The 23,742-nt window shown below is 49.5% G+C and overlaps 1 protein-coding gene across 6 annotated transcripts in view; it reads right to left on the bottom strand.

Moving 5' to 3' along the window:
* Positions 1-23,742, bottom strand: part of ADAMTSL5 (ADAMTS like 5) — a 35,022-nt gene that overhangs the window by 8,995 nt on the left and 2,285 nt on the right. Inside the window, exons 2-5 of one of the 6 annotated variants that reach the window (XM_083422045.1) lie at positions 21,228-21,364; positions 6,621-6,681; positions 2,487-2,623; positions 922-982 (exon numbers count right to left, since the gene is read on the bottom strand). In XM_083422045.1, the coding sequence (XP_083278171.1) occupies positions 922-982; positions 2,487-2,623; positions 6,621-6,681; positions 21,228-21,364 (396 nt within the window). Of the gene's footprint in view, positions 1-921; positions 983-2,486; positions 2,627-6,620; positions 6,682-8,647; positions 8,671-11,745; positions 13,183-21,227; positions 21,365-23,742 lie in introns of those variants that run through there. The other 5 variants (XM_083422046.1, XM_083422049.1, XM_083422048.1 and 2 more) reach the window with 5 other exon arrangements.

The raw sequence follows: 23,742 nt of genomic DNA, 5'->3' as shown, positions 1-23,742 counted from the left end.
ACCTCTGCCTTTCAGCCAAATGCTAGTGACAACTGCTAGGTGATACTGGATTTCCTTCCCAGCCCATTGGTGGTTGCTAGGCAATGCCAGCCCTTGACCCCCACTCCCCAAAGCATCCCTTGACAGTGGTCCAAAGCGGGGGCCCTCAAAGCTCTCTGCATTTTTAGGACCCCTGCTCCTTATTTTTGCAGTTGTAGATTGCTTTCAGCTCTTTTTTTACAATTTTGCATTCATTATTTTCATTATGTATTCTATGTTTTGTATACAGTGGTACCTTGGTTCTCGAACTTAATCCGTTCTGGGAGTCCGTTTGACTCCTGAAACTGTTTAAAACCAAGGCGCAGCTTCTGGAGCTTCCTGCAGTCAAATGGAAGCCCGTCGGATGTTTGGCTTTCAAAAAACATTTGCAGACTTTACTTCCAGGTTTGCAGCGTTCGGGAACCTATTTGTTTGACAACTAAACTGCCTGAGGACCAAAATACCACTGTATTTGAATGTTATGTTGTGAACCACCCTGAGATTTACAGGCTTAGGGTGGCATGAAAATAAATAATAAATAGTATTGTAAATAAATTGTAACCAGCCCTGGGACTTTAGGGTGAAGGGCAGGTAATTAATAATCATTCATCGTCAGTAATAACAATGAAGAATAGGGTGCAGGAGTGCAAGGCAAGCTGCAGATTATATTTATTGCTGTGTTGGGAGTCCACCTCCTTCCCTCCACAAAGCTCAAGCGTAATTCTCCCCACCTCTGCATATCATCGTATATCAGTCCAAGGGATACAGAGGCTGGAGACTCTTCCAAATGGCTGATTTGAACCCTGGCTCGACCCTTTAACCTGGACCTCGAATGCAACCTCGAACACAAACCCCGCAATAAGTGTGTGCAGCACTTCATTCTTTGACAAGGCAAGTACTCACATCCAGTTCACACACCCGGTACTGCCTGAGAGGCCCCTTGCACATCTCCTCCTCAGGGAACCTGTACGTGAAGAGGAAACACCTCCTTGAGAGACTCATCCTATGGAGAAGGAAGCCCCTTTGGGTGCAGCAGGGCTTACTCCCAGGTAAGCAGCAAGAGGATTGCTGGGCATGCATTCTCAAGGTGCTGGGGCTATATACTGGTGAAATGTTATATTGGCAAAGCATGGCTAAGGCAGTTTCCTGATGAATTCAGCCTTTTGGCTCAAAAGGTGGCACAGAGGTATTGCCTTATACCGTCTTACTTCATGTTACATTTGCTTCATGTTACGTTCTTTCAGGTTATGTCCCGCGGCGACCCAGAAGTACCGGAAAGGGTTACTTCTGGGTTCCACTGCTCGCGCATGCGCAGAAGCACTAAATCGCGCTGCACACCTGCACAGATACGGCGCTTCAGGTTGCGCTCTTTTCATGTTGCGAATGGGCCTCCGGAAAGGATCCCGTTCGCAACCAGAGGTACCACTGTACATGCTACCGAAAGGCATCTATGAGCCAAGCGAAGAAAAAACAAACACCCTCCAATTTTCCAGGGACAGTCCCAGAATTACAGAAGCCATACTGATTTGATCCCAAAATATCCCAATTTTCTTTTCTCCTCCCTGTCTCGGAGAACAATTAAAAGTGGTGTGTGAAGGTTCAAAAACTGAGTCCTGTTTATCCTGTAAATAAAATCCCTGCACCAAATGAAGGAAACGATGACGCTGGCATACAAAGCCCTTCCTACAATTTTGAAGGAAAAGATCACCAATCCACTTTCAAGTCTTTCATTGCGATGCTTCCGCAGCTAGCCAATTCTTAGGAAATGTGGGGAGTGTTTATTCCTTTATTGTCAATGGAGCCTGGCACTGCCTACTCAGAAGTAAGTCCCACTGTAGTCAATGGAGCTTGCTCCCAGGTAACTGGATCAAGACAGTTCAGCCTTACTCTGAGCTCTGAGTTAATAATTAACTATTGTTGTTTTCTGCTAGGTAGCACATGAGTGTTTAACCTTAGATCACATGAGAGGTATTGAATTGCCACTTTGCCATCTTGGAAGGGTGATGCCTGTTTCTCCGGATCTGTGAGGATGTAAATGAAGCTCTCCAGGAAAACAGCTCCAGGAGAATTGGATGCTGTCAAGATAGGCAGACCTCTGCTTCTAGGTCTGTTGGGATCATTTCATATTTTGTAAAATGCTGAGTCTGTTTCAGTCCACAGGTTCGTTTTGAAGAAAGTTCTGCAAGTAAGTGTCAATTCAACTTATAGGCCTTGTTTTCATTCCAAAAAGGAATCTATTTTTATGTGTCCAGTTGCTTCAAATGGAGCAATATTAATATCGGCAATATTTCCAATGTGGGAGAGCCTCCAGGTTGGCCGCCAGGGGAGACCGAAAGCAACTGCTGTGATTCGAACCCAGGTCTCCCCCACCTGAAGCCCAGCAGGCCAACCACAACCCCTATGCTAGCACCCCCCAGGCAGTCACATCCCATGGCCCCCTCCCCGACAAACAGGGCAGGCCAGCTCACCTGATGCATCGTCGTGTCCGAAAGGAGGCTCCGTCCCCGCAGGTACTGGAGCAGGCACTCCAGCTGCCCCAGTGCGTCCATGCCCCATAGCCCAGCTGGCGTCTCTGGCGGGGCCGGGGGCCCATGTGGTCTGTCCCCTACTTAAAGGAAGATGTCAAAGTCACCAGGCTCTGGCAGGTGCGAGGGCAAGAGGGCAGCTTTGGGGAATACCTTCCCAATTCCCCTAGTCATGAGACGCAACATTTTTGGGACGCAGCTACGCCTCCTAGGGCCACCATGGAGAAGGTCCTGTCTTGAAGGTCGTCCTTGGAAGTTTTTAAGTAGAGGTTAAGATGCTGTAAGTCCTCAAGCATCCAAGGCCGTCCAATCTCTGCTTAAAAACCTCCAAGGAAGGAGAGTCCACCACCTTCCATTCCACATCTGAACAGCTCTTACTGCCAAAAATTTCTTCCTGGCGTTTTGGTGGAATCTCTTTTTTTGTAACTTAAAGCCATGGTTTCAGGTCCTACCCTCTGAAGCAGAAGAAACCAAGCTTGCTCCATTCTCCATGGGGCAACCCTTGGAGGCAAAACATCCCCAATTCTCTCAACCGTTCCTCATCAGGTTTGGTTTCCAGACCCCTGATCATCTTGGCCTCCCTCCTCTGCTCATCTTCCAGCTTGTCAAGGTCCTTCTTAAATTGTGGTGCCCAGAATTGGACACAGGATTCCAGGTGGGGTCTGACCAAGGCAGAAGAGAGCGGCACTATGACTTCCCTTGATCGGGACACTAGACTTTTGCTGATGCATCATTAGTTTTTTTCGCTGCTGCATCACATCCTGTGCAACAACAAGGTCCTTTTGTGTTGTTTTTATTAAGGATTTTCTTGAGTTACAATAGTATAAACATCATCTCTATTTTCAGATAATAAAGATCATAACCAAGGTCTTTTAGACGTATGGCTTAGTCATTTGGGAATATCCTGAGCAATAAGCCAGAGAAATTGGGGTGGAGGTTAATTGGGGTGGGGCCCCCACCTGCCTCCGTGAATCACCCCCTCCTTTTTTGTGAAGTCTTCCTCACTGCCCAGTGAGGGGGGGGGGCTCTTTCAGCCTTCACAAAACACTCCAGCCATTGTCTTGGTAATTGTCTGTTTCTCATCCTTTCCACTCCTCTGAAGGAAAGTCTGGAGCCTCCTTCCAAAGTCTGCTTTATCTCTTCCCAGACATTTGGAAAGGGCTTTCAGCGCACCATGAAGAAACCTTCCCCACAGCGTGAAGGAGCCAAGCTCTGCCTGAGCATGCAATGCACACATAACACACAGAGGAAAGCTGCTTCCCAAAAGCTCAGGCTGCAGGCAGGAGGGGAGATAAGATCAGCCTTTGCTAAATAGCCCAGATGCAGGAGGGGTTTTTGGGTGGGGGGAGATCCTCCTCTCCATCCTCCTTCCAGCAGTGGAGCCTGGGAAGGCCCCACTCTGTTTACAAAAGGAAAGTCAAGGGAATTAAATGTTTATCGTGGCGCTAAGCAAGGGGCAGGACCACAAGGTGGAGGCGTCCCCAGTTGTGGCAGGGTGACCGCAGTGACCACAAGGGAGGAATGACTGAGGATGGAGAAGGGGGTGCATGGGGACAAAAGGAGAGGGTGGGTGGGTGGGAGCAGCTGGCCAAGAGCATTGGGGGCTGCATTGGAGCAGGTGGGCAGCTAGCTCATATCTTGCACAAAAATCTGCTTTTTCAATTTTTAAAAAACCACCTCTCGGAAATCCCCCAAAGCTCACAGGGATCCTGAGCCTGCCTGCCTTGCTTCAGAAAACAAAGAAGCCCTTTGCGCAGACAGATGCAGGCCCTCCTTCTCCAGCAGAACATCCACATGGTATGCAGAAGGCTCCAGGCAGGACTGGGAGAGACGCCCCCCCCCCCCAGTCTCAAAAACCTGGAGAGTTGCAGACAATACTGAACTAGGTGAGCCAAAGTTCTGGCTCGTGATTGAAGGGGCCTTTGTGTGAATCTGTGCTTCAGGGACCCATTAGCAGATATGTGTGGTCACTTATAGAATAGAATAGAATAGAATAGAATAGAATAGAATAGAATAGAATAGAATCATAGAGTTGGAAGAGACCCCAAGGGCCATCAAGTCCAACCCCCTGCCAAGCAGGAAACACCATCAGAGCACTCCTGACATATGGTTGTCAAGCCTCTGCTTAAAGACCTCCAAAGAAGGAGACTCCACCACACTCCTTGGCAGCAAATTCCACTGTCAAACAGCTCTTACTGTCAGGAAGTTCTTCCTAATGTTTAGGTGGAATCTTCTTTCTTGTAGTTTGGATACATTGCTCCGTGTCCGCTTCTCTGGAGCAGCAGAAAACAACCTTTCTCCCTCCTCTATGTGACATCCTTTTATATATTTGAACATGGCTATCATATCACCCCTTAACCTCCTCTTCTCCAGGCTAAACATGCCCAGCTCCCTTAGCCGTTCCTCATAAGGCATCGTTTCCAGGCCTTTGATCATGATAACGCTGCTTCGTAAGAAACGAGCAACCGAGATAGACTGCCTCTGGTGCTGGAGGTTCCATAAGGGCCTAAGCAGAGTCAAGCCAAAGGGGGTGCGTTTGGCCCACTCCTGAGAAGGGAGCCCAGAAAACCAGAGGGAGATCTTTGCTCTCCTAGTGGGTTTCATGAAATTGGTGGTTAAACGTCCAGGGAGAGGGTGGAATAAACAGGTTGGTGGCCAGCAGACTGGAAGCTGGGGGCGGGTGAGCAAGCAAAGGCAGGCCTGGGATGGGATGCTTCAGCTGAGATTCCTGCATTGCAGGGAGTTGGACTAGATTTTCAGTGAATCCAGGGACACTTTTCAACTCCAGTTGATTTTGTATGGGGACTGATTTGTAAATCCGGGGACTGTCCCCAGGAAACGGGGACGTCTGGTAACCTTAGACTAGATGACTCTCAGGGGTCCCTTCCAACTCTACGATTCTAGGATTCTAAGATTCTTTCTTGTCTTCGATGGAAACTTTCCTTGCAGCCATTGCCCCGCCCTCTCTTGCTCCTAGCCCCACCCATCAATGGGCTCTGGCCGCCAGAAGGAGATGTGGCCCCCGGTCCCCTTTGCGTGCTCTCCTCCGTTGCGTCAAAGATCCCAAGGGAAATCGTAATCTGGCATCATCCTGCTCCCGCCAAGGGTCCTGGGAAAGGGGCCGGGATGATCGCCTTGCCTCTGGACATTTTCAGCCTAATTGCATTAAAACTACAGTATTTACAAATTGGACGGTCTCTGCACCCAGGTCTCAGGGCTTCCTGTTGACGTCAGAGGCAGCACTCTCCCCTCCCAGAACCCCAACTCTGTTCACTAGGCCTCACTTCCCCACAGCCACCGGTCCCAGCCGCCTCCCAATCTGCTGCCCCAAGCAGGATCCTGAACCTGGGGGAGACGCTGTCTTTTGGAACCGGGAGACTGAACTTCCACCTGCAAATCTTGCTCTCTGCCAAGCTTGGCTGGAGGCCAACCAGTTTAGCCATTGCTTGGGCTGGCTGCCAGTCCAAACAAAGGATGCTGTCAGAATCAGACCTACACAGGCCCATCTGGTCCAGACTCCTCCCCTCACAGTGGCCTAATACCCCTGAGAACCTAGGAATCCAGATAGACTGCCTCTGGACCTGGAGGTTCTGTGTGGATGTAAGAAGAGCCTGTCTTCTGGATCAGGCCAAAGGGGACCCGTCTAGTGCAGCCCCCTGCTCTCACAGTTGCCTGTGGAAAACCTCCAAGGGAGATCCCAGCACAGGAGCAGCTCTCCTGTCCTGCGGTTTCCAGCTGCCTCCAAATATGGAGGAAGAGCAGAGCCTCCCTAGCTAGGAGCCCTCGACAACCCTCTCCTCCTCCATGAATTTGCCCAGTCACTTAAAGCCATTGCTGCCTCCTGGGGGAGGGAGTTCCTCATGTGAATTTTGTGCTGCGTCAGGAAGTTCTACCAAGCCAGATTTGGACTCTCATCTTCCCTCCCGCCCCACCACCTTAAAGCTTTGCTTCACACCCCGCCTGCTGAAGAGTTCTGGGGAGCAACAAATCAGCCTTAACAGCACAACCTGGATCTGCCAGCATGTGGGGGCCGGGGGGGGCCCTCTGGGGCTCCCAGTCACCTGCTCTCCAACTTACCTGAACGGTGCACAGGAAGGTCAGCCAGATGAGGAAGATGGTGGTCAGGGGAGAGGTGCTCCTGCAAGAAAGAGAAGGAAATACTCTAACGAGGGCTTATTGCCAGCTTCATTAATGGCTGATCCTGAAATGTAGGATCCCCTCCAAACTGGTGCCAATGTTTTGTGCTAGTTTTGTGCCGTGAACCCCTCATTTTGTGCCACCGCCCCAGCTGAGTAATTGGCACTCAAAGCAGAGAGGGGGGTAGGAATACCCCAAAACCCAACATTGTCTGATTGAAGCTTCTATGGTCCAGAAATCAGGGGAAGGAGAGAGACAGACAGACAGACAGACAGACAGACAGACAGACGGATGGACAGGTCAAGTTGATGGCCATTGCTACCGCTTGTGGCAGGGAGTTCCACAATTTAATGAAAAAGTCCTTCCTTTTCTCTGCCCCAAATCTTCCAACCCTCAGCTCCGTTGGATGTCCATGATTTCTAGCAGGAGGAGAGAGAGAGGAAAACTGCCACTCTCCCCATTCCAGGCATCATTTATAACTTCCTACCCGGTCACATCTGCTTCATTTTTTATTGAAACTCAAAAGTCTCAAACACTTCAGCTTTTCTTCATTGGCTTAACTGAAGCCTCAGTTTGCAGAGGGTCCCCCCATGGCCAGGGGACCTCTGGGCATGTGCAGAGGGCCTTTCCCCTTATGGTCCCCCCCCCCAAATCAGTCCCCTGGGCAAGGAGAGGAGAACTCCAAGCTGCCTGTTCTGGACACCACCTGACGCTGCCAGATTTATTTATTCTGACATTTCGATCCTGTGGGTGGATGAGAGGGTGAGAGGCAGCAGCGATAAGGGGCTCACGTGCCCTGGAAAAAGAATGGGGGGGGAGAGGGGGGTCCCCTCGGAGGGTGTCAGTTGCATCCAGGGCCTACAGAAAATTATGCAGAAGAGAGGAAATTGGGGAGAGGGAGAGAGAGAGAGAGAGAGAGAGAGAGAGAGTTTTCCTCCCACTCTCTAAACACTACACCGCCTGGGCAGCCAACAAATGTGGAAGATTCGGGGCAGAGAAAAGGAAGGCTTTCTCAGTTGAAGTGTGGAACTCCCTCCCACAGGAGGCAGCAGTGACCACCGGCCTGGACAGCTTTAAAAGAGGGAGGAAAGGGCTATGGATTTCTACTCGCCAGGATAGCTCTGCACTGCCTCAACAGATGGAGGCAGCAATACTTCTGAATCTCATTTGTGGGACCCCCCAGGAGGGGAGATGGTTGCTCTTGCACTCAGCTCCTGCTTGTGGGTGTCCCAGAAGAGGTCTCTAGTTGGCCACTGTGAGACAGGATGCTGGGCTAGACAGGGGGGGGGGGTGGCTTTGGCCTGATCCAGCAGCCAGGGCCTTTGTATGCCCTCATGGAACCTCCAGGCTCTAAGGCAGTCTACCTGGATTCCTAGTTTCTTAGGGGTACTTGGAGCCCGTGAGAGGAGGATGCTGGGCTGGGTGGGCCCCCTGGGGCCTGATCCAGCAGCCAGCTCCCCTTATGTTCTTAATCAAAGTGGAAAAAAGAAAACCCAGACTCTCCAGAGACAAGGGAGAATCAAGGGCACAGGCAGGCAGAACGCCAGGGGTTCCCCCGCCCACCCTGCATGAGCCGTGAGTCACCCAGAGCCATATGTGGGAGTAGAATCATAGAATCGCAGAATCATAGAGTTGGTAGGGAGCCCCAGCAGTCATCTAGTCCAACCCCCTGCCATGCAGGAATCTCAGCTAAAGCATCCGTGACAGATGGCCTCTGCTTAAAATCTCCAAGGAAGGAGAGTCCCCAACCTCCCAAGGAAAACTGTTCCACTGTCAGACAGCAACTGTAACCTGAAGCGTCTGTAACCCGAGGTACCACTATACCTAGAAGTCTTTATCTTTCTTTATTTTGCCCTCTTCTTTCTCTCCTCTTTTTTAAAAAAAGTCTCTCTGGATTGGTTCTTTTTTAGATAAAGTATGTAATGTATTACATACTTAGAGTCCCATGGACTGCAAGAAGAACAAACCTCTCCATTCTGAAGGAAATCAGCCCTTAGTGCAGATCCTGAAGCTAAGGCTCCAAGACACTGGCCCCCTCATGAGAAGAGAAGACTCCCTGGAAAAGACCCTGATGCTTGTTTGGAGGTTCTAGCAGGGGAGCGCAGCTATCGTATACCCTTGACCGAAGAACGGTACACTCCTTCTATCTGGGGTGGTCGTCCTCTTCCACCGAGCGCGCAGCTTCGGGAGGGACGCACATGGAGCGGTGAGGGAGGAAGGGGACACCCGCCTAGCCAGCCAGATCAGCCGAGTCAACCCTGGCGATCAATGGGGTGACAGATGTCGCAGCCAGATCGCCCTCAGATCAAAAAAATCAAAAATTAGAAACAGAACTACTAGAACCCAAAACTAAGATCTTGTCAAGAATTTCAACTTGCTGTTGAAATGGAATACACAAGATGAGACAGTGAAATCTGCAATGATTAAATGGGCACAAGATCTTGGTCATAATATAATGTTGGCTGACTGGGAACGGTTATGGACCATTGGTATGAAATTTATGGCATGTAATGCTTTAAGAGAAAATATTATGAAAATGATATACAGATGGTACATGACACCAGTCAAGCTAGCTAAAATCTATCATTTGCCCGATAATAAATGTTGGAAGTGTAAAGAAACTGAAGGCACATTTTTCCACCTTTGGTGGACGTGCTCAAGGATTAAGACCTTCTGGGAAATGATCTATAATGAAATGAAAAAGGTGTTTAAATACACCTTCCCGAAGAAACCAAAGGCCTTTCTCCTGGGCATGGTCGACCAACAGGTGAAAAAGAAGGATAGAACTTTTTTTATGTATGCCACAACAGCAGCAAGAGTACTCATCGCACAGCACTGGAAGACACAAGAGTTACCCACTCTGGAAGAATGGCAGATGAAAGTGATGGACTACAGTGGTGCCTCGCAAGACGAAAAGAATCTGTTCCGCGAGTCTCTTCGTCTTGCGGTTTTTTTCGTCTTGCGAAGCAAGCCCATTAGCGGATTAGCGCTATTAGCGGTTTAGCGGCTATTAGCGGCTATTAAAGGCTTAAGGGATTAGTGGATTAGCTGCTAAAAGGCTATTAGCGGCTATTAAAGGCTTAAGGGATTAGCGGATTAGCTGCTAAAAGGCTATTAGCAGCTTAGATCAGGTGATAAGCGGCTTAGATCAGCTGTTAGGCGGCTTAGCCATCAGCTGTTAGGCGGCTTAGCCATCAGCTGTCAAGCGGCTTAGCTAACAGCTGTTAAGCGGCTTAGGGGCTTGGGAAAAAGGGGGGGAGGGGGAAAAAACCCCAGGAATCGCAAGACATTTTCGTCTTGCGAAGCAAGCCCATAGCAAATTCGTTTTGCAAAGCACCTCCAAAACGGAAAACCCTTTCGTCTAGTGGGTTTTCCATCTTGCGAGGCATTCGTCTTGCGGGGCACCACTTATATGGAATTGGCTGAAATGACCGGCAGAATCAGAGACCAGGGAGAAGAGACGGTGGAAGAAGACTGGAAGAAATTTAAAGACTATCTGCTGAAATATTATAAGAGTAATGAATGTTAGAATGACATCAGATTGAATGTAAAAGTTTATTAGTAAAAAGTTGTAAATTTAAAAGACTTAATATTTAAGATATTAAGGAGATTAAGCTATATTAAGATACCAAAATTAAGATAAGGATCAATTAAGGCAGAGGGAAGGGATTTGCTGATTCAATTTAAGATTTGGAATACAGTGAAGGGAGGTGTGGGGAAGTCGGTGAAATAAGTGAATGCAAGAATTACTATGAAAATGGAATTGTTTTTATTATTGCTTTTTTTCTTTTTGATGTTTTGTGTTTTTGTAATTTTGTATTTTTCTGTTTTTGCTGTTGTTTTCTTTTTGTTCTACTTTTTGTGTAAAAAACTCAATAAAAATATTTTTTTTAAAAAAAAAAGGAAAAGACCCTGATGTTGGGAAAGATGGAGGGCACAAGGAGAAGGGGACGACAGAGGACAAGATGGTTGGACAGTGTTCTCGAAGCTACCAGAATGAGTTTGACCAAACTGCGGGAGGCAGTGGAAGACGGGAGGGCCTGGCGTGCTCTGGTCCAGGGGGTCACGAAGAGGCGGACACCACTAAACGACTAAACGACTAAACAACAACAAAAACATATAATGTATTATAAAAAGATATTTTGTGATGGGTATGATTTTTTGCATATTTTTAGACAAGTATCAACAAAAATACTATTAAAGAAAAAACCATTAAAAAGGAAGTGCTGGGCCAGGGCCACCAGTTCCTGGAATGGCTCCCTGCAAGTTGAGCCACACGATCATTCCCCTGATATGAACAAAGCAGGAGGCGTGGATATCAAAGCCGTGGTCCCCTTCCTGCTGTGTCTGCCCTGCCTCACATCCCTTCCTCTGCGGGGCCGAGTGAGCGCTTGCTGAGATGCTCCCCCTTCAGGGCAGGAGCAATTCTTGGGTTGGGATAGATGACCCTTGGATCCCTTCCAACACTACATTTATTTGATTCTACAGGGCAGGGACAGGCGCTCCCTTTCTGAGCACCTGGAGATGCCAGACGGCACTTAAGGCTGCCTGACGCTTGCATGCCTCAAAAACGCCGGAGGCAGCAAACAGGGGCGGGGAAACATAAACAAGATTTAAGGGGCATCACATGAAGTTCTGGCGCAGCAGGAGCGAAGCCAGACTCGCTTCCCATTCTCCTGCCTAAGCCTGGGGGGAGCAGCAGCTCTGCTGGAGCCAGCAAAGCTCAGCTTTGGCCCTCTGAACATTCACAGAGTGGCTTTTCCTCAGCCTTTTCTCCAGTGTCTGATAGGCCTACATGGCCCTAACAGCCACCCAGCCACCAGGCCTCCTTCTCTCTTAAATTGAGAAAGTGCAGCTCACAGGAACTCCCTGGGCATGGAATCATAGACGCATAGATTTGGAAAAGATCCCAAGGGTCATCTAGTCCAACCCCCTGCAATGCAGGAATCTCAGCCAAAGCCTCCATCACAGAGGGAGGGTCATTCAACCTCTGCTTTAAAAGCTCCAAGGATGAAGAGTCCACCACCTCCCAAGGAAGACCGTTCCACTCTTGAATAGCTCTTACTTTCAGAAAGTTCTTCCTGTTGTTTAGTCAGAATCTCCTTTCTTGTCACTTGAAGCCATAGGTTCGAGTCCTGCCCTCCAGAGCAGGAGGAAACAACCTTGTTCCTTGAGATATTTGAAGATGGCTCTCCTATCTCCTCTCAGTCTCCTCTTTCCAAGACTAAACCCAGCTCCTTCAACCCTTCCTCATCACACTTGGTTTCCAGACCCTTGATCACCTTGGGCCCCCTCTTCTGCACGCCTTCCGGCTTGTCAATACCCTCAGGGTCCCATCCAACTCTATGATTCTGTTAAGGGCTGCCAATCCAGCACAGAAGTCCAGAATCCTAACGGGGTGAGGGTGGGGGAGTGAGGTGGAGGGTGTCCAGTTGTCTTTGTTTGCCTGTACGCAGCTTAGGAACAGGGCAAAATGCAAGTAAATAACGTCAATGAGAAGTCAGAGAACAGGTCAGCCTGCAAAACACTGAGCTGGCTGAAGCTCTGTATTGTCTACACTGGCCGGCAGCCAGCAGCGGCTCTCCGAGGCTTCCGGCTCAGGGGTCCCTCCTAACTGGAGAGGCCAGCGGGGATTAAACTAGGGACCCACAGGAGAGGTTGAAGTCAGGCACCCAAGGGAGATCCCTAAAACGTCGCCCCCCAAAAGTCTGGGGAGATACAGGCGTTGGCGCTTGCCATGGCCTCGGTGTGCCTTTTCCACCCCACAACTCCGGGAACGGCAGCCTGTCCGCGACCCCCCTCCCCAAAGCACGGACAGACCCCTTACCCGCCCGCCCCTCCCCACAGCACCTTAGCCGAGCCATTCCGGCCGAGCCTCAGTTTGCCCCATCTCCCGCGCGCCCCGCTCACCCGGCGGCGCCGTCGGCAGCGGCTCCTCTTCTCCCCGCCCGCCTGGCGGCGCCGCCGCCGCGTCCCGGGACCTTGGTGGGAAGGGGGCGCCCGGCGGCTGGAGCGAGCGGGTCCCCCGCGCCGAGACGCATCCTTCCTGCTGCTGCTTCGCCGGCTGCTACTCGGGAGCGGGGCCCGGCGGGGCTTGGACGGCGTCCCGGGGAGGGAGGAGGAGGGAGGGAAGGAGGGGGACCCCCCCCAGCCACCCACCCACTTGCTGCTGCCTCTTCCCCAGAAAGGCGGCCGCCGTCCTCGGGTTCCTGAACATGTCAAATTCCCCCTCCAGCAACGGGGATATTTTTACGCAGGCAAGAAGGGGGCGCGGAATTGAGGGCTCTGAACCCTCTTAACGGGGCGGAGCCCATTTCAAGAGCATGGCTAAAAATGCCCCCCCCCCAGCTCAGCCCGCGCGCGACACCCCTCTAATGTTGCCCCTTTTTATTGGAGGCGCAAACTCTTATTAGGGTCGCAAAGGGTGGATTTCTAGGGGGTGAGAGAGAGGATTGATATTAACCCCCTCGGTCTCCGGCCTCATTTTCCAGGCCGCCTGCCAAACCCACGGCGGGGAGGGCCAGGCTATAAATAAATGCGCACTCTTGGGGGGGGTGTCCAAAAAGCAGAGAAGGGGGGCAGGTAAAGGAGGGGGCAGGACGGTGGGAAGTCGGGGGTCCGTCCACGACACACACACAAAAACGGGGGTGTCCCCCCATGGCAGCGTGGCATAGTGGTTAGAGTGTCGAACTAGGAGCTGGGAGAGACCAAGGTTCAAATCGCCATTCGGTCATGAAGCTCACTTGGTGTGACCTCGGGGCCAGTCCCTGCCTAACCTACTTCGAAGGGTTGTTGTGGAGGTTAAATGAGGAGTCGGGGGAACCAAGAGAGCTGCTACCTTGAGCTCCTTGGAGAAAAAGGGGAGCTCTAATTGCAACAAAAATGAGTCAAATAATATATTTTTTTGCTTTATGCATGGCATATCTAATCAATATTACAATAGCAATCAAAAGAACCATTAAAGTTAGAAGATAATGAGAATATAAAGACTTGAGTAAAAAATGGGTTTTGTATCATTCTGCCCCACCTACGGGGCACTTAAATACATTGGATGGGGTACTTTGTTACAAAGCATAAATTGTATTTGCAAAAATTTAATGGAAAAAACCAGATTTTTTATTGTGGGATATAATAATCAGCCTTACAATTTGTTCCTTAAAATCTAAATTACGTATCAAAACTAACAGTGTTTCGCACATATCATAGACTTTATGGCAGGTTTTCTTAACAAAACATCAAAACTTATATTAATCTTTCCTCAAACACCTATGCATTAAAAAAAAAAAACAATTTTGGAAAAGCTTTAAAAAGGATAAGAACTCACATTAGGTAGTCAAAAAATAGTAATTTAAACAAAATGCTTATAAAAAATAAGATAATTACTTAACGTTTAGCATCTATTGCACATTATATCCATTGAAGTCAATAGAAAAAGTATGAAAAGATGGTGTTCGAGATGTGCCCTTTGAGAAATTTGGTTTTGGCAACTGCAAAACAACATCCTTGAAATCAACGCATGCCTTATCTTCTACAATGGGGAAGACAAACATACAAAATCCTGTTACAGGTAGGTAGCCATGTTGGTCTGCCGTAGTCAAAACAAAATAAAAAAAATTCCTTCCAGTAGCACCTTAAAAAGGTAAAGGGATCCCTGGCCATTAGGTCCAGTCATGGTCGACTCTGGGGTTGCGGCGCTCATCTCGCTTTACTGGCCAAGGGAGTCATGTGGCCAGAATGACTAAGCCGCTTCTGGCGAACCAGAGCAGCGCACAGAAATACCGTTTACCTTCCCGCTGGAGCAGTACCTATTTATCTACTCAAACTTTGACGTGCTTTTGAACTGCTAGGTTGGCAGGAGCAGGGACCGAGCAACGGGAGCTCCACCCCGTCGTGGGGATTTGAACAGCCGACATTCTGATCGGCAAGTCCTAGGCTCTGTGGTTTAACCCACAGCGCCACCCATGCCGCACCACAAAGTGTGCATGCACACAAAAGCTCATATCAATAACAAATTTAGCTGGTCTCTAAGGTGCTACTGGAAGGATTTTTTTTTTTATTTTCTTTCGAATACAAGATCCTGATTTTTTCCCTGAGATATGACACTTAATTATTAGTCATATTATATTTAGAAACAATAGTTTTTTTTTCTTTTCAGATTTAATGAGTAGGAAATCTCAGCATTTATATTTTCAGGATTGGGAACATCAAAATTTACACTAGCAGGGCACTTTTATACATATCAATGTGCCCTGTGTCTTAGTGTATCAAAGTACCCCAACAGACATTTTCAAAAAACGAAAAATTATTAATAAAACCACTGAACTTATTTAAAAATCATGTGTAATCCTGATTACTGAATAACTTACCTTTGGTATTTTTAAATCTTAACTAAACGACGTAAAAGAACGTTGGAGCACTTATACATTTCACGTAACTTTTTAGTTGGCTGCGCTAAAAACACGCCTACTCTCGTCAAACGCCAACAGTTAACTGGTGGGTGGTGCGGTCGCAACTGTTGTACTCACACATGTATAGACACGTTTTAGTGATGTAACGACACAAATAACATTTCTCGAAATTGAAATATTGTTGGTGTATCAATGTGCCCCTTGCATCAATGTGCCCCGCCTCCCCCCTATTTATTAATTAATTGCCAGCCCTTCTCCCTGAAGTCCCAGGACGGGTTGCAACCATCAGAGCGCCATGTTTGTAAAAACATTTATTAAAGTTTATTATTAATTATAGTTAGGTGCTACCTTTATTGCCCTCCAAGGCTCTCAAGGTGTATCTGGTTCTCCTCCCCCCACATTTCATCCTCACAACAACCCTGTAAGGTAGGCTAAGAGACGAGGACTGACTCCAAGGTCACCCAAGGAGCGTCAGGGCTAAGTGGGAATTCGAACCCTGCTCTCTCTCAGGTCCGAGTCCAGCCCAGTCCACGAACGACGAGGCTACACCGGCGACCGACAATCACAGAAAGAAGGCGGGTCCTAAAGAGACACCTCTCAGGTGCACGCAAACCCCGCTCACCTCCCAGGCGAACTTCTGGCGGAGGTTTGGGCGCAGATCCACTCCATACGTTTAAAGCACATGACGTCTCCCCCCCCCCCGCTCCCAAAGAATCCTGGGACCCGCAGTTTGCTAAGGACACTGGGAACTTTAGTTCTGCAAGGGGGAACTACAGCTCCCGGGGTTCTTTGGGGGGGAGTCATGCGCACTGGAGGTTTTTTCCCGGAAGGGGAGCTCAGTTTCAAAGTTTCCCGAAGCTTCTTGGCCAAAGGCCCCCCGCGTCCACCGGAGGGTCTCTGTGGAGAGAAGGGAGACCAGTGGGAAATCTGGCAGTCAGAGCAGCTCGAGGCAGAAATCCAACCGGTCAAGCCACCTCGGTAAGCTGCGGAGGGCGCACCGACCACCTGGATTTCTTGCTGCTCTTAAGGCGAAGGCAGCACCCCGACTGCGGACCAGAAAGACCCAGAAGTGGAAGAGGCATTTGGGAAGAAGGGGCTGATCCTGGAGGGCAGCGGACGCCATTAGTCTTCACTCCGCCCAGCCTTGAAGGTCCAGAGGACCACAAGGGTGGGCCGGATCCTTGTTCCCCATCGTCTGGTACTCGCACAGGTAGACTGCCCCGGGCATGGAGGTTCTGCTGCCACAGCGGACCTCCGCGTGGCGAGCCCTGCCATTGGATCAGGGGCCAAGGGGGAACCCCAAGCAAGAGCCGGGCGCAAGGGCAGCTCCCCCCCCCCCCCCGCGGCTGCTCTCCAGAAGCATCTCCGCCCTGGGCGCTGGAAGCCCTCGGGAGCCTTCTCCGCTTCCGTGAGTCCGTCTAATCCTCTTGGAAAGGCACCCAAGTGCGGGAGGGCGGCAGCGTCTCCAAATTTGGTTCCCACCGAGAACCGAAAAGTGCGTCACTCTGCAGCCCATTGACTTTGTTTTGGAAAAGGCTCCCGCTGAGACCGCTTTCAATTTTTTATTTTATTTTTGCCCCAGGCTCAGGACAGAGAAAGAGAGAGAGAGCGCTTCTGTTTTCCAGAGAAGTCTTGGACGCTGTCCTTTGGCACATGCAGCAGTAGAGGGGGGAGAGATGGACAGCAGGCACCCCGCCGTTTGCAGATGGACACTCTCTGTCTCTCTCTCTTTTGGGGTGGGGCGCTCTGGGGAGCACGGGACAAAGAACATTTAAGGGCACGTAGGCGCCACGGCCACCTCTCGGCTGTCTGTTGCCAAGCAGGCAAGAAATGCAGCCTTAAAAGCTCTTGCAGGACATGTGCGGGGTTTTTTAAAAAGTAAAAATAAAAATCAATCAAGGACCAGGCAGACAGAGGTGGAATTGCAACCGCACCCGCCCTTTGGCGGTGCTTTGTGCCACCTGGGCACAGACAGGCTCTGCCCTGTTCCTAGAATCATAGGATTGTCGAGTTGGAAGGGATACCAAGGGTCATCTAGCCCAACCTGCCCCACCTCCTCTGCAATGCAGGAGTCACATCTAAAGAATAATCAAATTGCAGAGTTGGGTTACTGGCTTTCCTCAGACAGTTTGGCAAATGGGTTTATGAGCTGTTCGACAGTGGAATTTGCTGCCAAGGAGTGTGGTGGAGTCTCCTTCTTTGGAGGTCTTTAAGCAGAGGCTTGACAACCATATGTCAGGAGTGCTCTGATGGTGTTTCCTGCTTGGCAGGGGGTTGGACTCGATGACCCTTGTGGTCTCTTCCAACTCTATGATTCTATGATTCTATTTTTATTATGCATTTTGTGTTTTTTATGTATTGTGATTTTATGATGTGAACCACCCTGAGTTCTATGGGTATCTGGCAGTATACAAATTTTAACAATAACAATGATGATGATAATAATAATAATAATAATACAAAAAGAGGGACCCCCCTCAGAATTGGCATGCCGTCAGCTCCTGAAGATACACAAACACACTTGTGTAGAAGCCAGCAGTCACCTGAGCTGAACTTCTTCTGGTTTTATTGTTTTAACTGGGTGTTCTTCTTTTAAAAAAAGTCCTTACTGTCAGAGAGTTCTTCTTGGTATTGAGTTGGAACCTCCTTCCTCATAGCTTGAAGCCGTTGGATTGGGTCCTGCCCTCTGGAGCAGGAGGGAACAAGCTTGCTGCCCCTTCCCTGCGACAGCCGGCTCTCATATCTCCTCTCAGTCTCCTCTTTTCCAAGCTAAACATATCCAGCTCCTTCAACCGTTCCTCATAAGGCTTGGTTTTCAGACCCTAGTTGCCCTTCTCTGCTTAACATCCATCTTAAATTGTGGTGCCCAGAATTGGACACAGTATTCCAGGTGTGGTCTGACCAAGGCAGAATAGAGTGGGACTATGACTTCCCTTGATCTGGACACTAGACTTCTGTTGAATAGCATTAGCTTTTTTTGCTCCTGCATCACACTATTCACTCATGTTGAGACTGTGGTCTACCAAGACCCCTTGATCCTTTTCACATGTACTACTAGTAAGCCAGGTGTCCCACATCCTATGTTTGTGCATCTGGTTCTTCCTGCCTAAGTGCAGAACCTGACATTTGTCCCTGTTGAAACACGTTTTGTTAGCTTCGGCCCAGTTCTCCAATCTGTTATGGTCATTTTGAATCCTGATTTTGTCTTCAGCAGCATTAGCTCCCCATCCCAGTTTGGTGTCTGCAGATGACACCAAATGAGAGAGAAGGAAGAGGAGGAGGAGGAGAAAAAGGTGAAAGAAAATACTGGTTTTATAGTTGTTAATTTCCTAGCAGTCATTTCAGCACCTAAATAGCATATAAATCCTTTTGTCTTAGCCTTTGTGTGCTTCCACGTGACGCTTTCCTGGGTTACTCAGGCACTGCACATATTTGCATAGTTCGTTCAGTGCCTACACATGTCCCTCATCAAAATGCCATCCCATATAATTCTCACCATTTAAGGCAGAATCTCTGTTTCCATGGAAAATCCTGTAAGTTGAGAAAACAAAAACAGGACACACACACACCCAGTGCAAAAAGCAACCCCAAATTATTATTATTATTTTAGCACTCTCTCTGTGTGTGATAAGGGGGTGGCATTTTGATGAGGGGGGGGGCTCTGCTTGCCTGAGCAGGGATGAATTGGCCCCGAAGGGCCATGTGGAGGAGCCCCCAATGATCCCAAAGCAAGGTTTCCCCATTGCAGGTTTCCTTTGCTTGCTTTGAGGAACATCATGTCCTGAGCCAGGACATGAGCTATGTAGCTCAGTGTTGCCCACCCACACAGGCTGGCAGACGCTCCCTAAAGGGCTTTCCAGGCTCAGGGCTCTTCCTTCGTTTCCCAGTCCTGAGAGAATCATGGTATCGTAGCGTTGGAAGGGACCTGGACAAATAGGAGAGGAGACAAGATATAGGAGAGCCCTCTTCCAATACACCCCGGAAATGATCTTTTTCAGCTTCTGCCTTCTGGAAGAAGGTCCAGGGTTATAAAGACTAGGACTAGCCGCCTGAGAAACAGTTTCTATCCAAATGCGATTTTGGTTTTAAACACAGTGTAAGGAGTCTCTATGGGAGTGTATTGTATTTTGAAATTTGGGGTATCAGAGTTTTTAGGGGGCTAACCAGGTTGGGATAGCTGGGGTAGCAGGCTTGTTGGTTTTGAATGTCTTATGTAGATTTTTTTTTCCAATTTCATTGTTCTGTATGGGAGATGTGGCCTCCTCCTCTTTCTCTCCCCTTTTCTCCCTGGGGGTGTGCCTGAAAAGCAAGGGCTGGCCGGCAGAGGGGGGAGCTGGGAGCATCCTGGTCGGATGCCAGTCCCAGGAGGGAGGGCAGTAACTTGACAGAACAGCTGCCAGGTGAGATAACAGCCCCTGTCTTGCAATAAGAGGGATGAAAGGGAACTGGGGGGGGGGGGGGGCTGATGGCAGCTCCTCGCCTTCACCTGCCTCTGCCAGTTCAGGTGTCCCAGCCAGTCTGTGAGGCAGGAACTGTCCTGGGGGCAACCCCACCGTGATGTTGTGCTGGGGGGGGCAGGGCTTGTTAGAGCAAGGAAACATCTGGGGAACTGCTCTTCATAGCAAACCTAGCGAGGAAGAAGCCCATGGCAGATGGAAGGCACCCGAGAAAGGGATTTTTCTTTCCATGGCTGTGTGGCCGGCCTCTTTTTGCAAACACATTTAATTTATGTTGCTTTTAACATGCTAGTTTGTCATAGAATGGTGGAGTTAGGAGGGACCCCGAGGGTCATCTAGTCCAACCCCCTGCAATGCAGGAATCTTCGCTAAAGCCTCCAGGACAGAGGGCCACCCAACCTCTGCTTAAAAACCTGCAAGGAAGGAGAGTCCCTGAACCGCTTTGAGTTGCTTTTAATTTTTCTCGTGCTATATTCGTTAAGTTCTCATGCTGTAAGAGAAGAACTCCCCTCCCTCCACTTTCTCTGGGCCATGCATAGAATTGCAGAGGAGGAAGGCACCCCCAGGGTCATCTAGTCCAGCCCCCTGCAGGGGGGAATCTCAACACGTTGCTTCTCCCCTGCCTTTTCTCTAAGCTAAGGGGATGCTGCAACTTTTCCCCCTGGGGGCATCTCTCCATCCCCTTGATCATTTTGGGTGACCCATTTTTTAACCTTCCCCCATCTTCAAATCTCCTTTTTGACAGGAGCTGACCAGAACGGCACACCATCTTCCAATGGACTATTAGTATAACGGCATCTTGTGACTGCCAGCTCTATTCCTAAGGACCTTCTCTTTCTCTCCCTCTTTTTTCCATGCTGACGGAAGGAGAATCCAGCTCTGCGGACAAGTCACGCTTTCGAGTGCAAAATGCTTCCTTGGCAGTAATTTATGATGACTGCAGGCCACAGGGTGTGGGTTTTTGCCTTCTTTGGTTTGGCCAGTGGGGGGGGGGCAGTATGTGCGTCCGAGATGAGAGACGTGTTCTCTGTGCATGTTGGACATGTGCAGGCGCCCAGGCTCTCCGTCGGGGTGGTGGTACACCTCACAGCTGCCTCGTACCTTGACCTGCCACCCAGTGCTCACACTTCCTATGACCCTCCTTGGGGGCTGTGGCTGGGTGGGGAAGAGGCCTCCCTTCCCAAACAGCTGTGGGGAGGAGGGGGCTGCTTTGGCCGCCATCCAGAGCTGCAGGGCTCAGTCCCAGCTGTGGTGACATCAGTTCCTGGAGGGGAAACACTCAGGAGAAGGGGGGGCAGACCCACACATTTTGCCTCTCCTGGGAAGCCTTGGAGCTGCACCCTGTTCAGTCAGGCTCCTCCAAGCCCTCAAATGCCTGCGTCAATCCACAGGGGGACAATTCCTCCCCTCCTAAAATCCTTCCAGATGTTTTGCAGATGCAGCAGGAGGGATAGATTTGTGGGAAGCAGGCATCCAGGCAGTGAGTTGGAAGGGAACCCCCAGGGTCATCTAGCCTAACCCCCCGCAATGTGGGAATCGCAGCTAAAGAACTGCAGAATGGCAGGGTCGGAAGGGTCCCCTGAGGGTCATCTAGCTCAACCCACTGCAATGTGGGACTCAGAGAGGCTCAGCAGAGGACTAAAGGGTATGTGTGTTTGTGTAGTGTAGGAAGGAACACACACCACTTGCAGAACTGCTCTCTTGGCGCTGAAACTGTACGGAAACAGCTGCAGCCGTGATGGGCTCTCCGAAAGGAGGACATTTTGCAGAGATGGTTGGAAGCGATCAAGCAGGCAGTCTTGAGGGCCCTGCCAGGCTGCTGAAGGGAAACACAAACAATACATTTAGTTTGGGGCAAGTAATAATAGGGTCATAGCATTGGAAGGTACCCTGAGGGCCATCTAGTCTCACCCCCTGCAAGGCAGGAATCACAGCTGAAGAATGGGTCAGGGAGGGGGAATTTCCCCTTTGGAAAACCCACAAGTGCTCATCAGGGACAGCGCTGGGCCCGGTGGGGTAGTTTCCTATGCCTTTCTTCTATAGGATGCTCAGTGCTAGAGATGGACTCACACCTTGATGTGCTGGATGGGACCCCCTGCAATGCAGGAAGACCAGCTAAGGAATCCCTGGCAGATGACCATCCGACCTCCACTTAAAAACCTGCGGTCGGTAACAGAATCATAGAATTGCAGGGTTTGAAGTACTTCCAAGGCTCATCTAGTCTAGCCTCGTGCAATGGAGGACTCCCAGCTCAAGAATGGCTGACAGACGGCCACCCAAGGAAGAAGAGTCCACCACCTTCCGAGGGAGTCCGTTCCTCTGGCAAATGGCTGCTAGCAGCATTTAAATCTGTTGGCTCACATCTTTTCTTCCAGAGCAGCAGAAAACCAGCTTGCTGCATCTTCCACAGGACAGCCCTTCAGATATTTGAAGGTGGCTCCCATTTCTCCTTTCCAAGCTAAGCATCCCCTGTTCCCTCAATTGTTTCTCATAAGGCTCACTTTCCAGACCTGGGTGGGCCAGGATGTTGTTGAAAAGATCAACAGCCCCCCCAAAAACCCCTCAGTCTGCCAAATGCACAATAACAAGTTGGGACCACTTTTTCCAGACTGTCAGTATTTTGCAGGTGGGATTGCAACAACATACCTGCTCATTCAGGATGTGCAATTAAAAAGAAGTTTTTCCTTCCTGCTGCAACCAAACCACATTTCCCTGCCTCCCCCACCCCCCAGGTTGAGCTTTTTGCAGAATTTTGGGGAAATGCCCTGGAAACAGCAAGAGAAACTGGCTCAACTCAGTCCTGTGTAACTTCCCCATAGACAAATCAGAAAGAAGGTGCAATAAATTGAGATCTCCCTTTCACCTCCCCATAACTTTCTACAGGCAAATCAGATGGAATCTGGTTGTCTGGGGATGGTGAAAACAGAAGCATAGAACTATAGAGTTGGAAGGGACCCTGAGGATCATCCAGTCCAGCCCCTGCAATGCAGGGATTTAGGCAGTAGGGAGATCGGAACTGCAACCTTGGCATTGTCAGCACCACGCTCTAGGTGACTGCACTTGGTGATGGTGGTAACTGTTAATGGAAAAATCCGAGGGCTCCCTTGGACAAAAACAAAGACTCCAACCAGGATTACTTGGAGCAAAACAGCAGCCTGTAGGCTTGGCCTTTATTGAACTGTTACAGCAGGGTGTTCCCCTCACTTGCAGGAGAGAGGAGGGACCCAGAAAAATGGTGTGCAAGGCCTTATAAAGACTTTTGAAATTGCCACCCTGTAGATCAAGACCACCCCCAGAAACACCATGCATACATCACAGAAGGGGTGTAACCTAAGACCACCCCTCAGATACATCACATCTACATCACAGAAAAGGTGGTCTAAAACAGAAATTTGAATATTGTTTTTCTCCTGTTGTTTATCTCCTGTCTGGCAGGTTACTTGATTGGATTGCCTGGGGAGCCTGGCCAGTCTTTTGTAATGATAAATACTTAGTTTCTGGGCCAGGTCACAGGCTCACACCCTATTCATATCTTAAATGTGCCCTTAAGACAGGATTTGTGAAGGAAAAGACAATGGGGAGGCTTTTCCAGTTTGACCTTGCAGAGAAAAGATTTGGTCAGTTTAGGAATCAAAATGGTTCCAGGTTGGCCTTCCTGTGCTGATCTATGCATGTGCTTGGTTGGTACACTTATGAACATTACCATATATCTAAGACCCAAAAAATTCCTATCACATAACAATAATAAAATATATTTTGTGTCCTGCCATCTGACTAGGTTGCCCCAGACACAGGGGGACGCCTTTAAAGCACATTCAACCCCTCCAGTGTGCTGTAGTGGTTCAGAGCAGTGGACTTGTAATCTGGGGAACCGGGTTTGATTCCCTGCTCCTCCACCTGCAGCTGCTGGGTGACCTTGGGCCAGTCACACTTCTCTGAAGCCTCTCAGCCCCACTCACCCCACAGAGTGTTTGTTGTGGGGGAGGAAGGGAAAGGAGAATGTGAGCCGCTTTGAGACTCCTGAAGGGGAGTGATAAAGCGGGATATCAAATCCAAACTCCTCTTCTTCTTCTTCCTCAGTGAATCCTGGGAACTGAGGGTGCTGGGAGCTGTAGCTCTGTGAAGGGACAAACAACAGTTCCCAGCATTTTTGGTTGGGGGGTGGAGAGGGAATGTATGATGCGTACACAGCCTGCA

The sequence above is a fragment of the Podarcis tiliguerta genome (genome assembly GCF_965153285.1).
Source record: "Podarcis tiliguerta genome assembly, chromosome: 18".
In the NCBI taxonomy this organism is placed as follows: Eukaryota; Metazoa; Chordata; class Lepidosauria; order Squamata; family Lacertidae; genus Podarcis; species Podarcis tiliguerta.
Note: the sequence above shows the minus strand (reverse complement) of the source record. Positions and strands in the feature narration are given on the sequence as shown.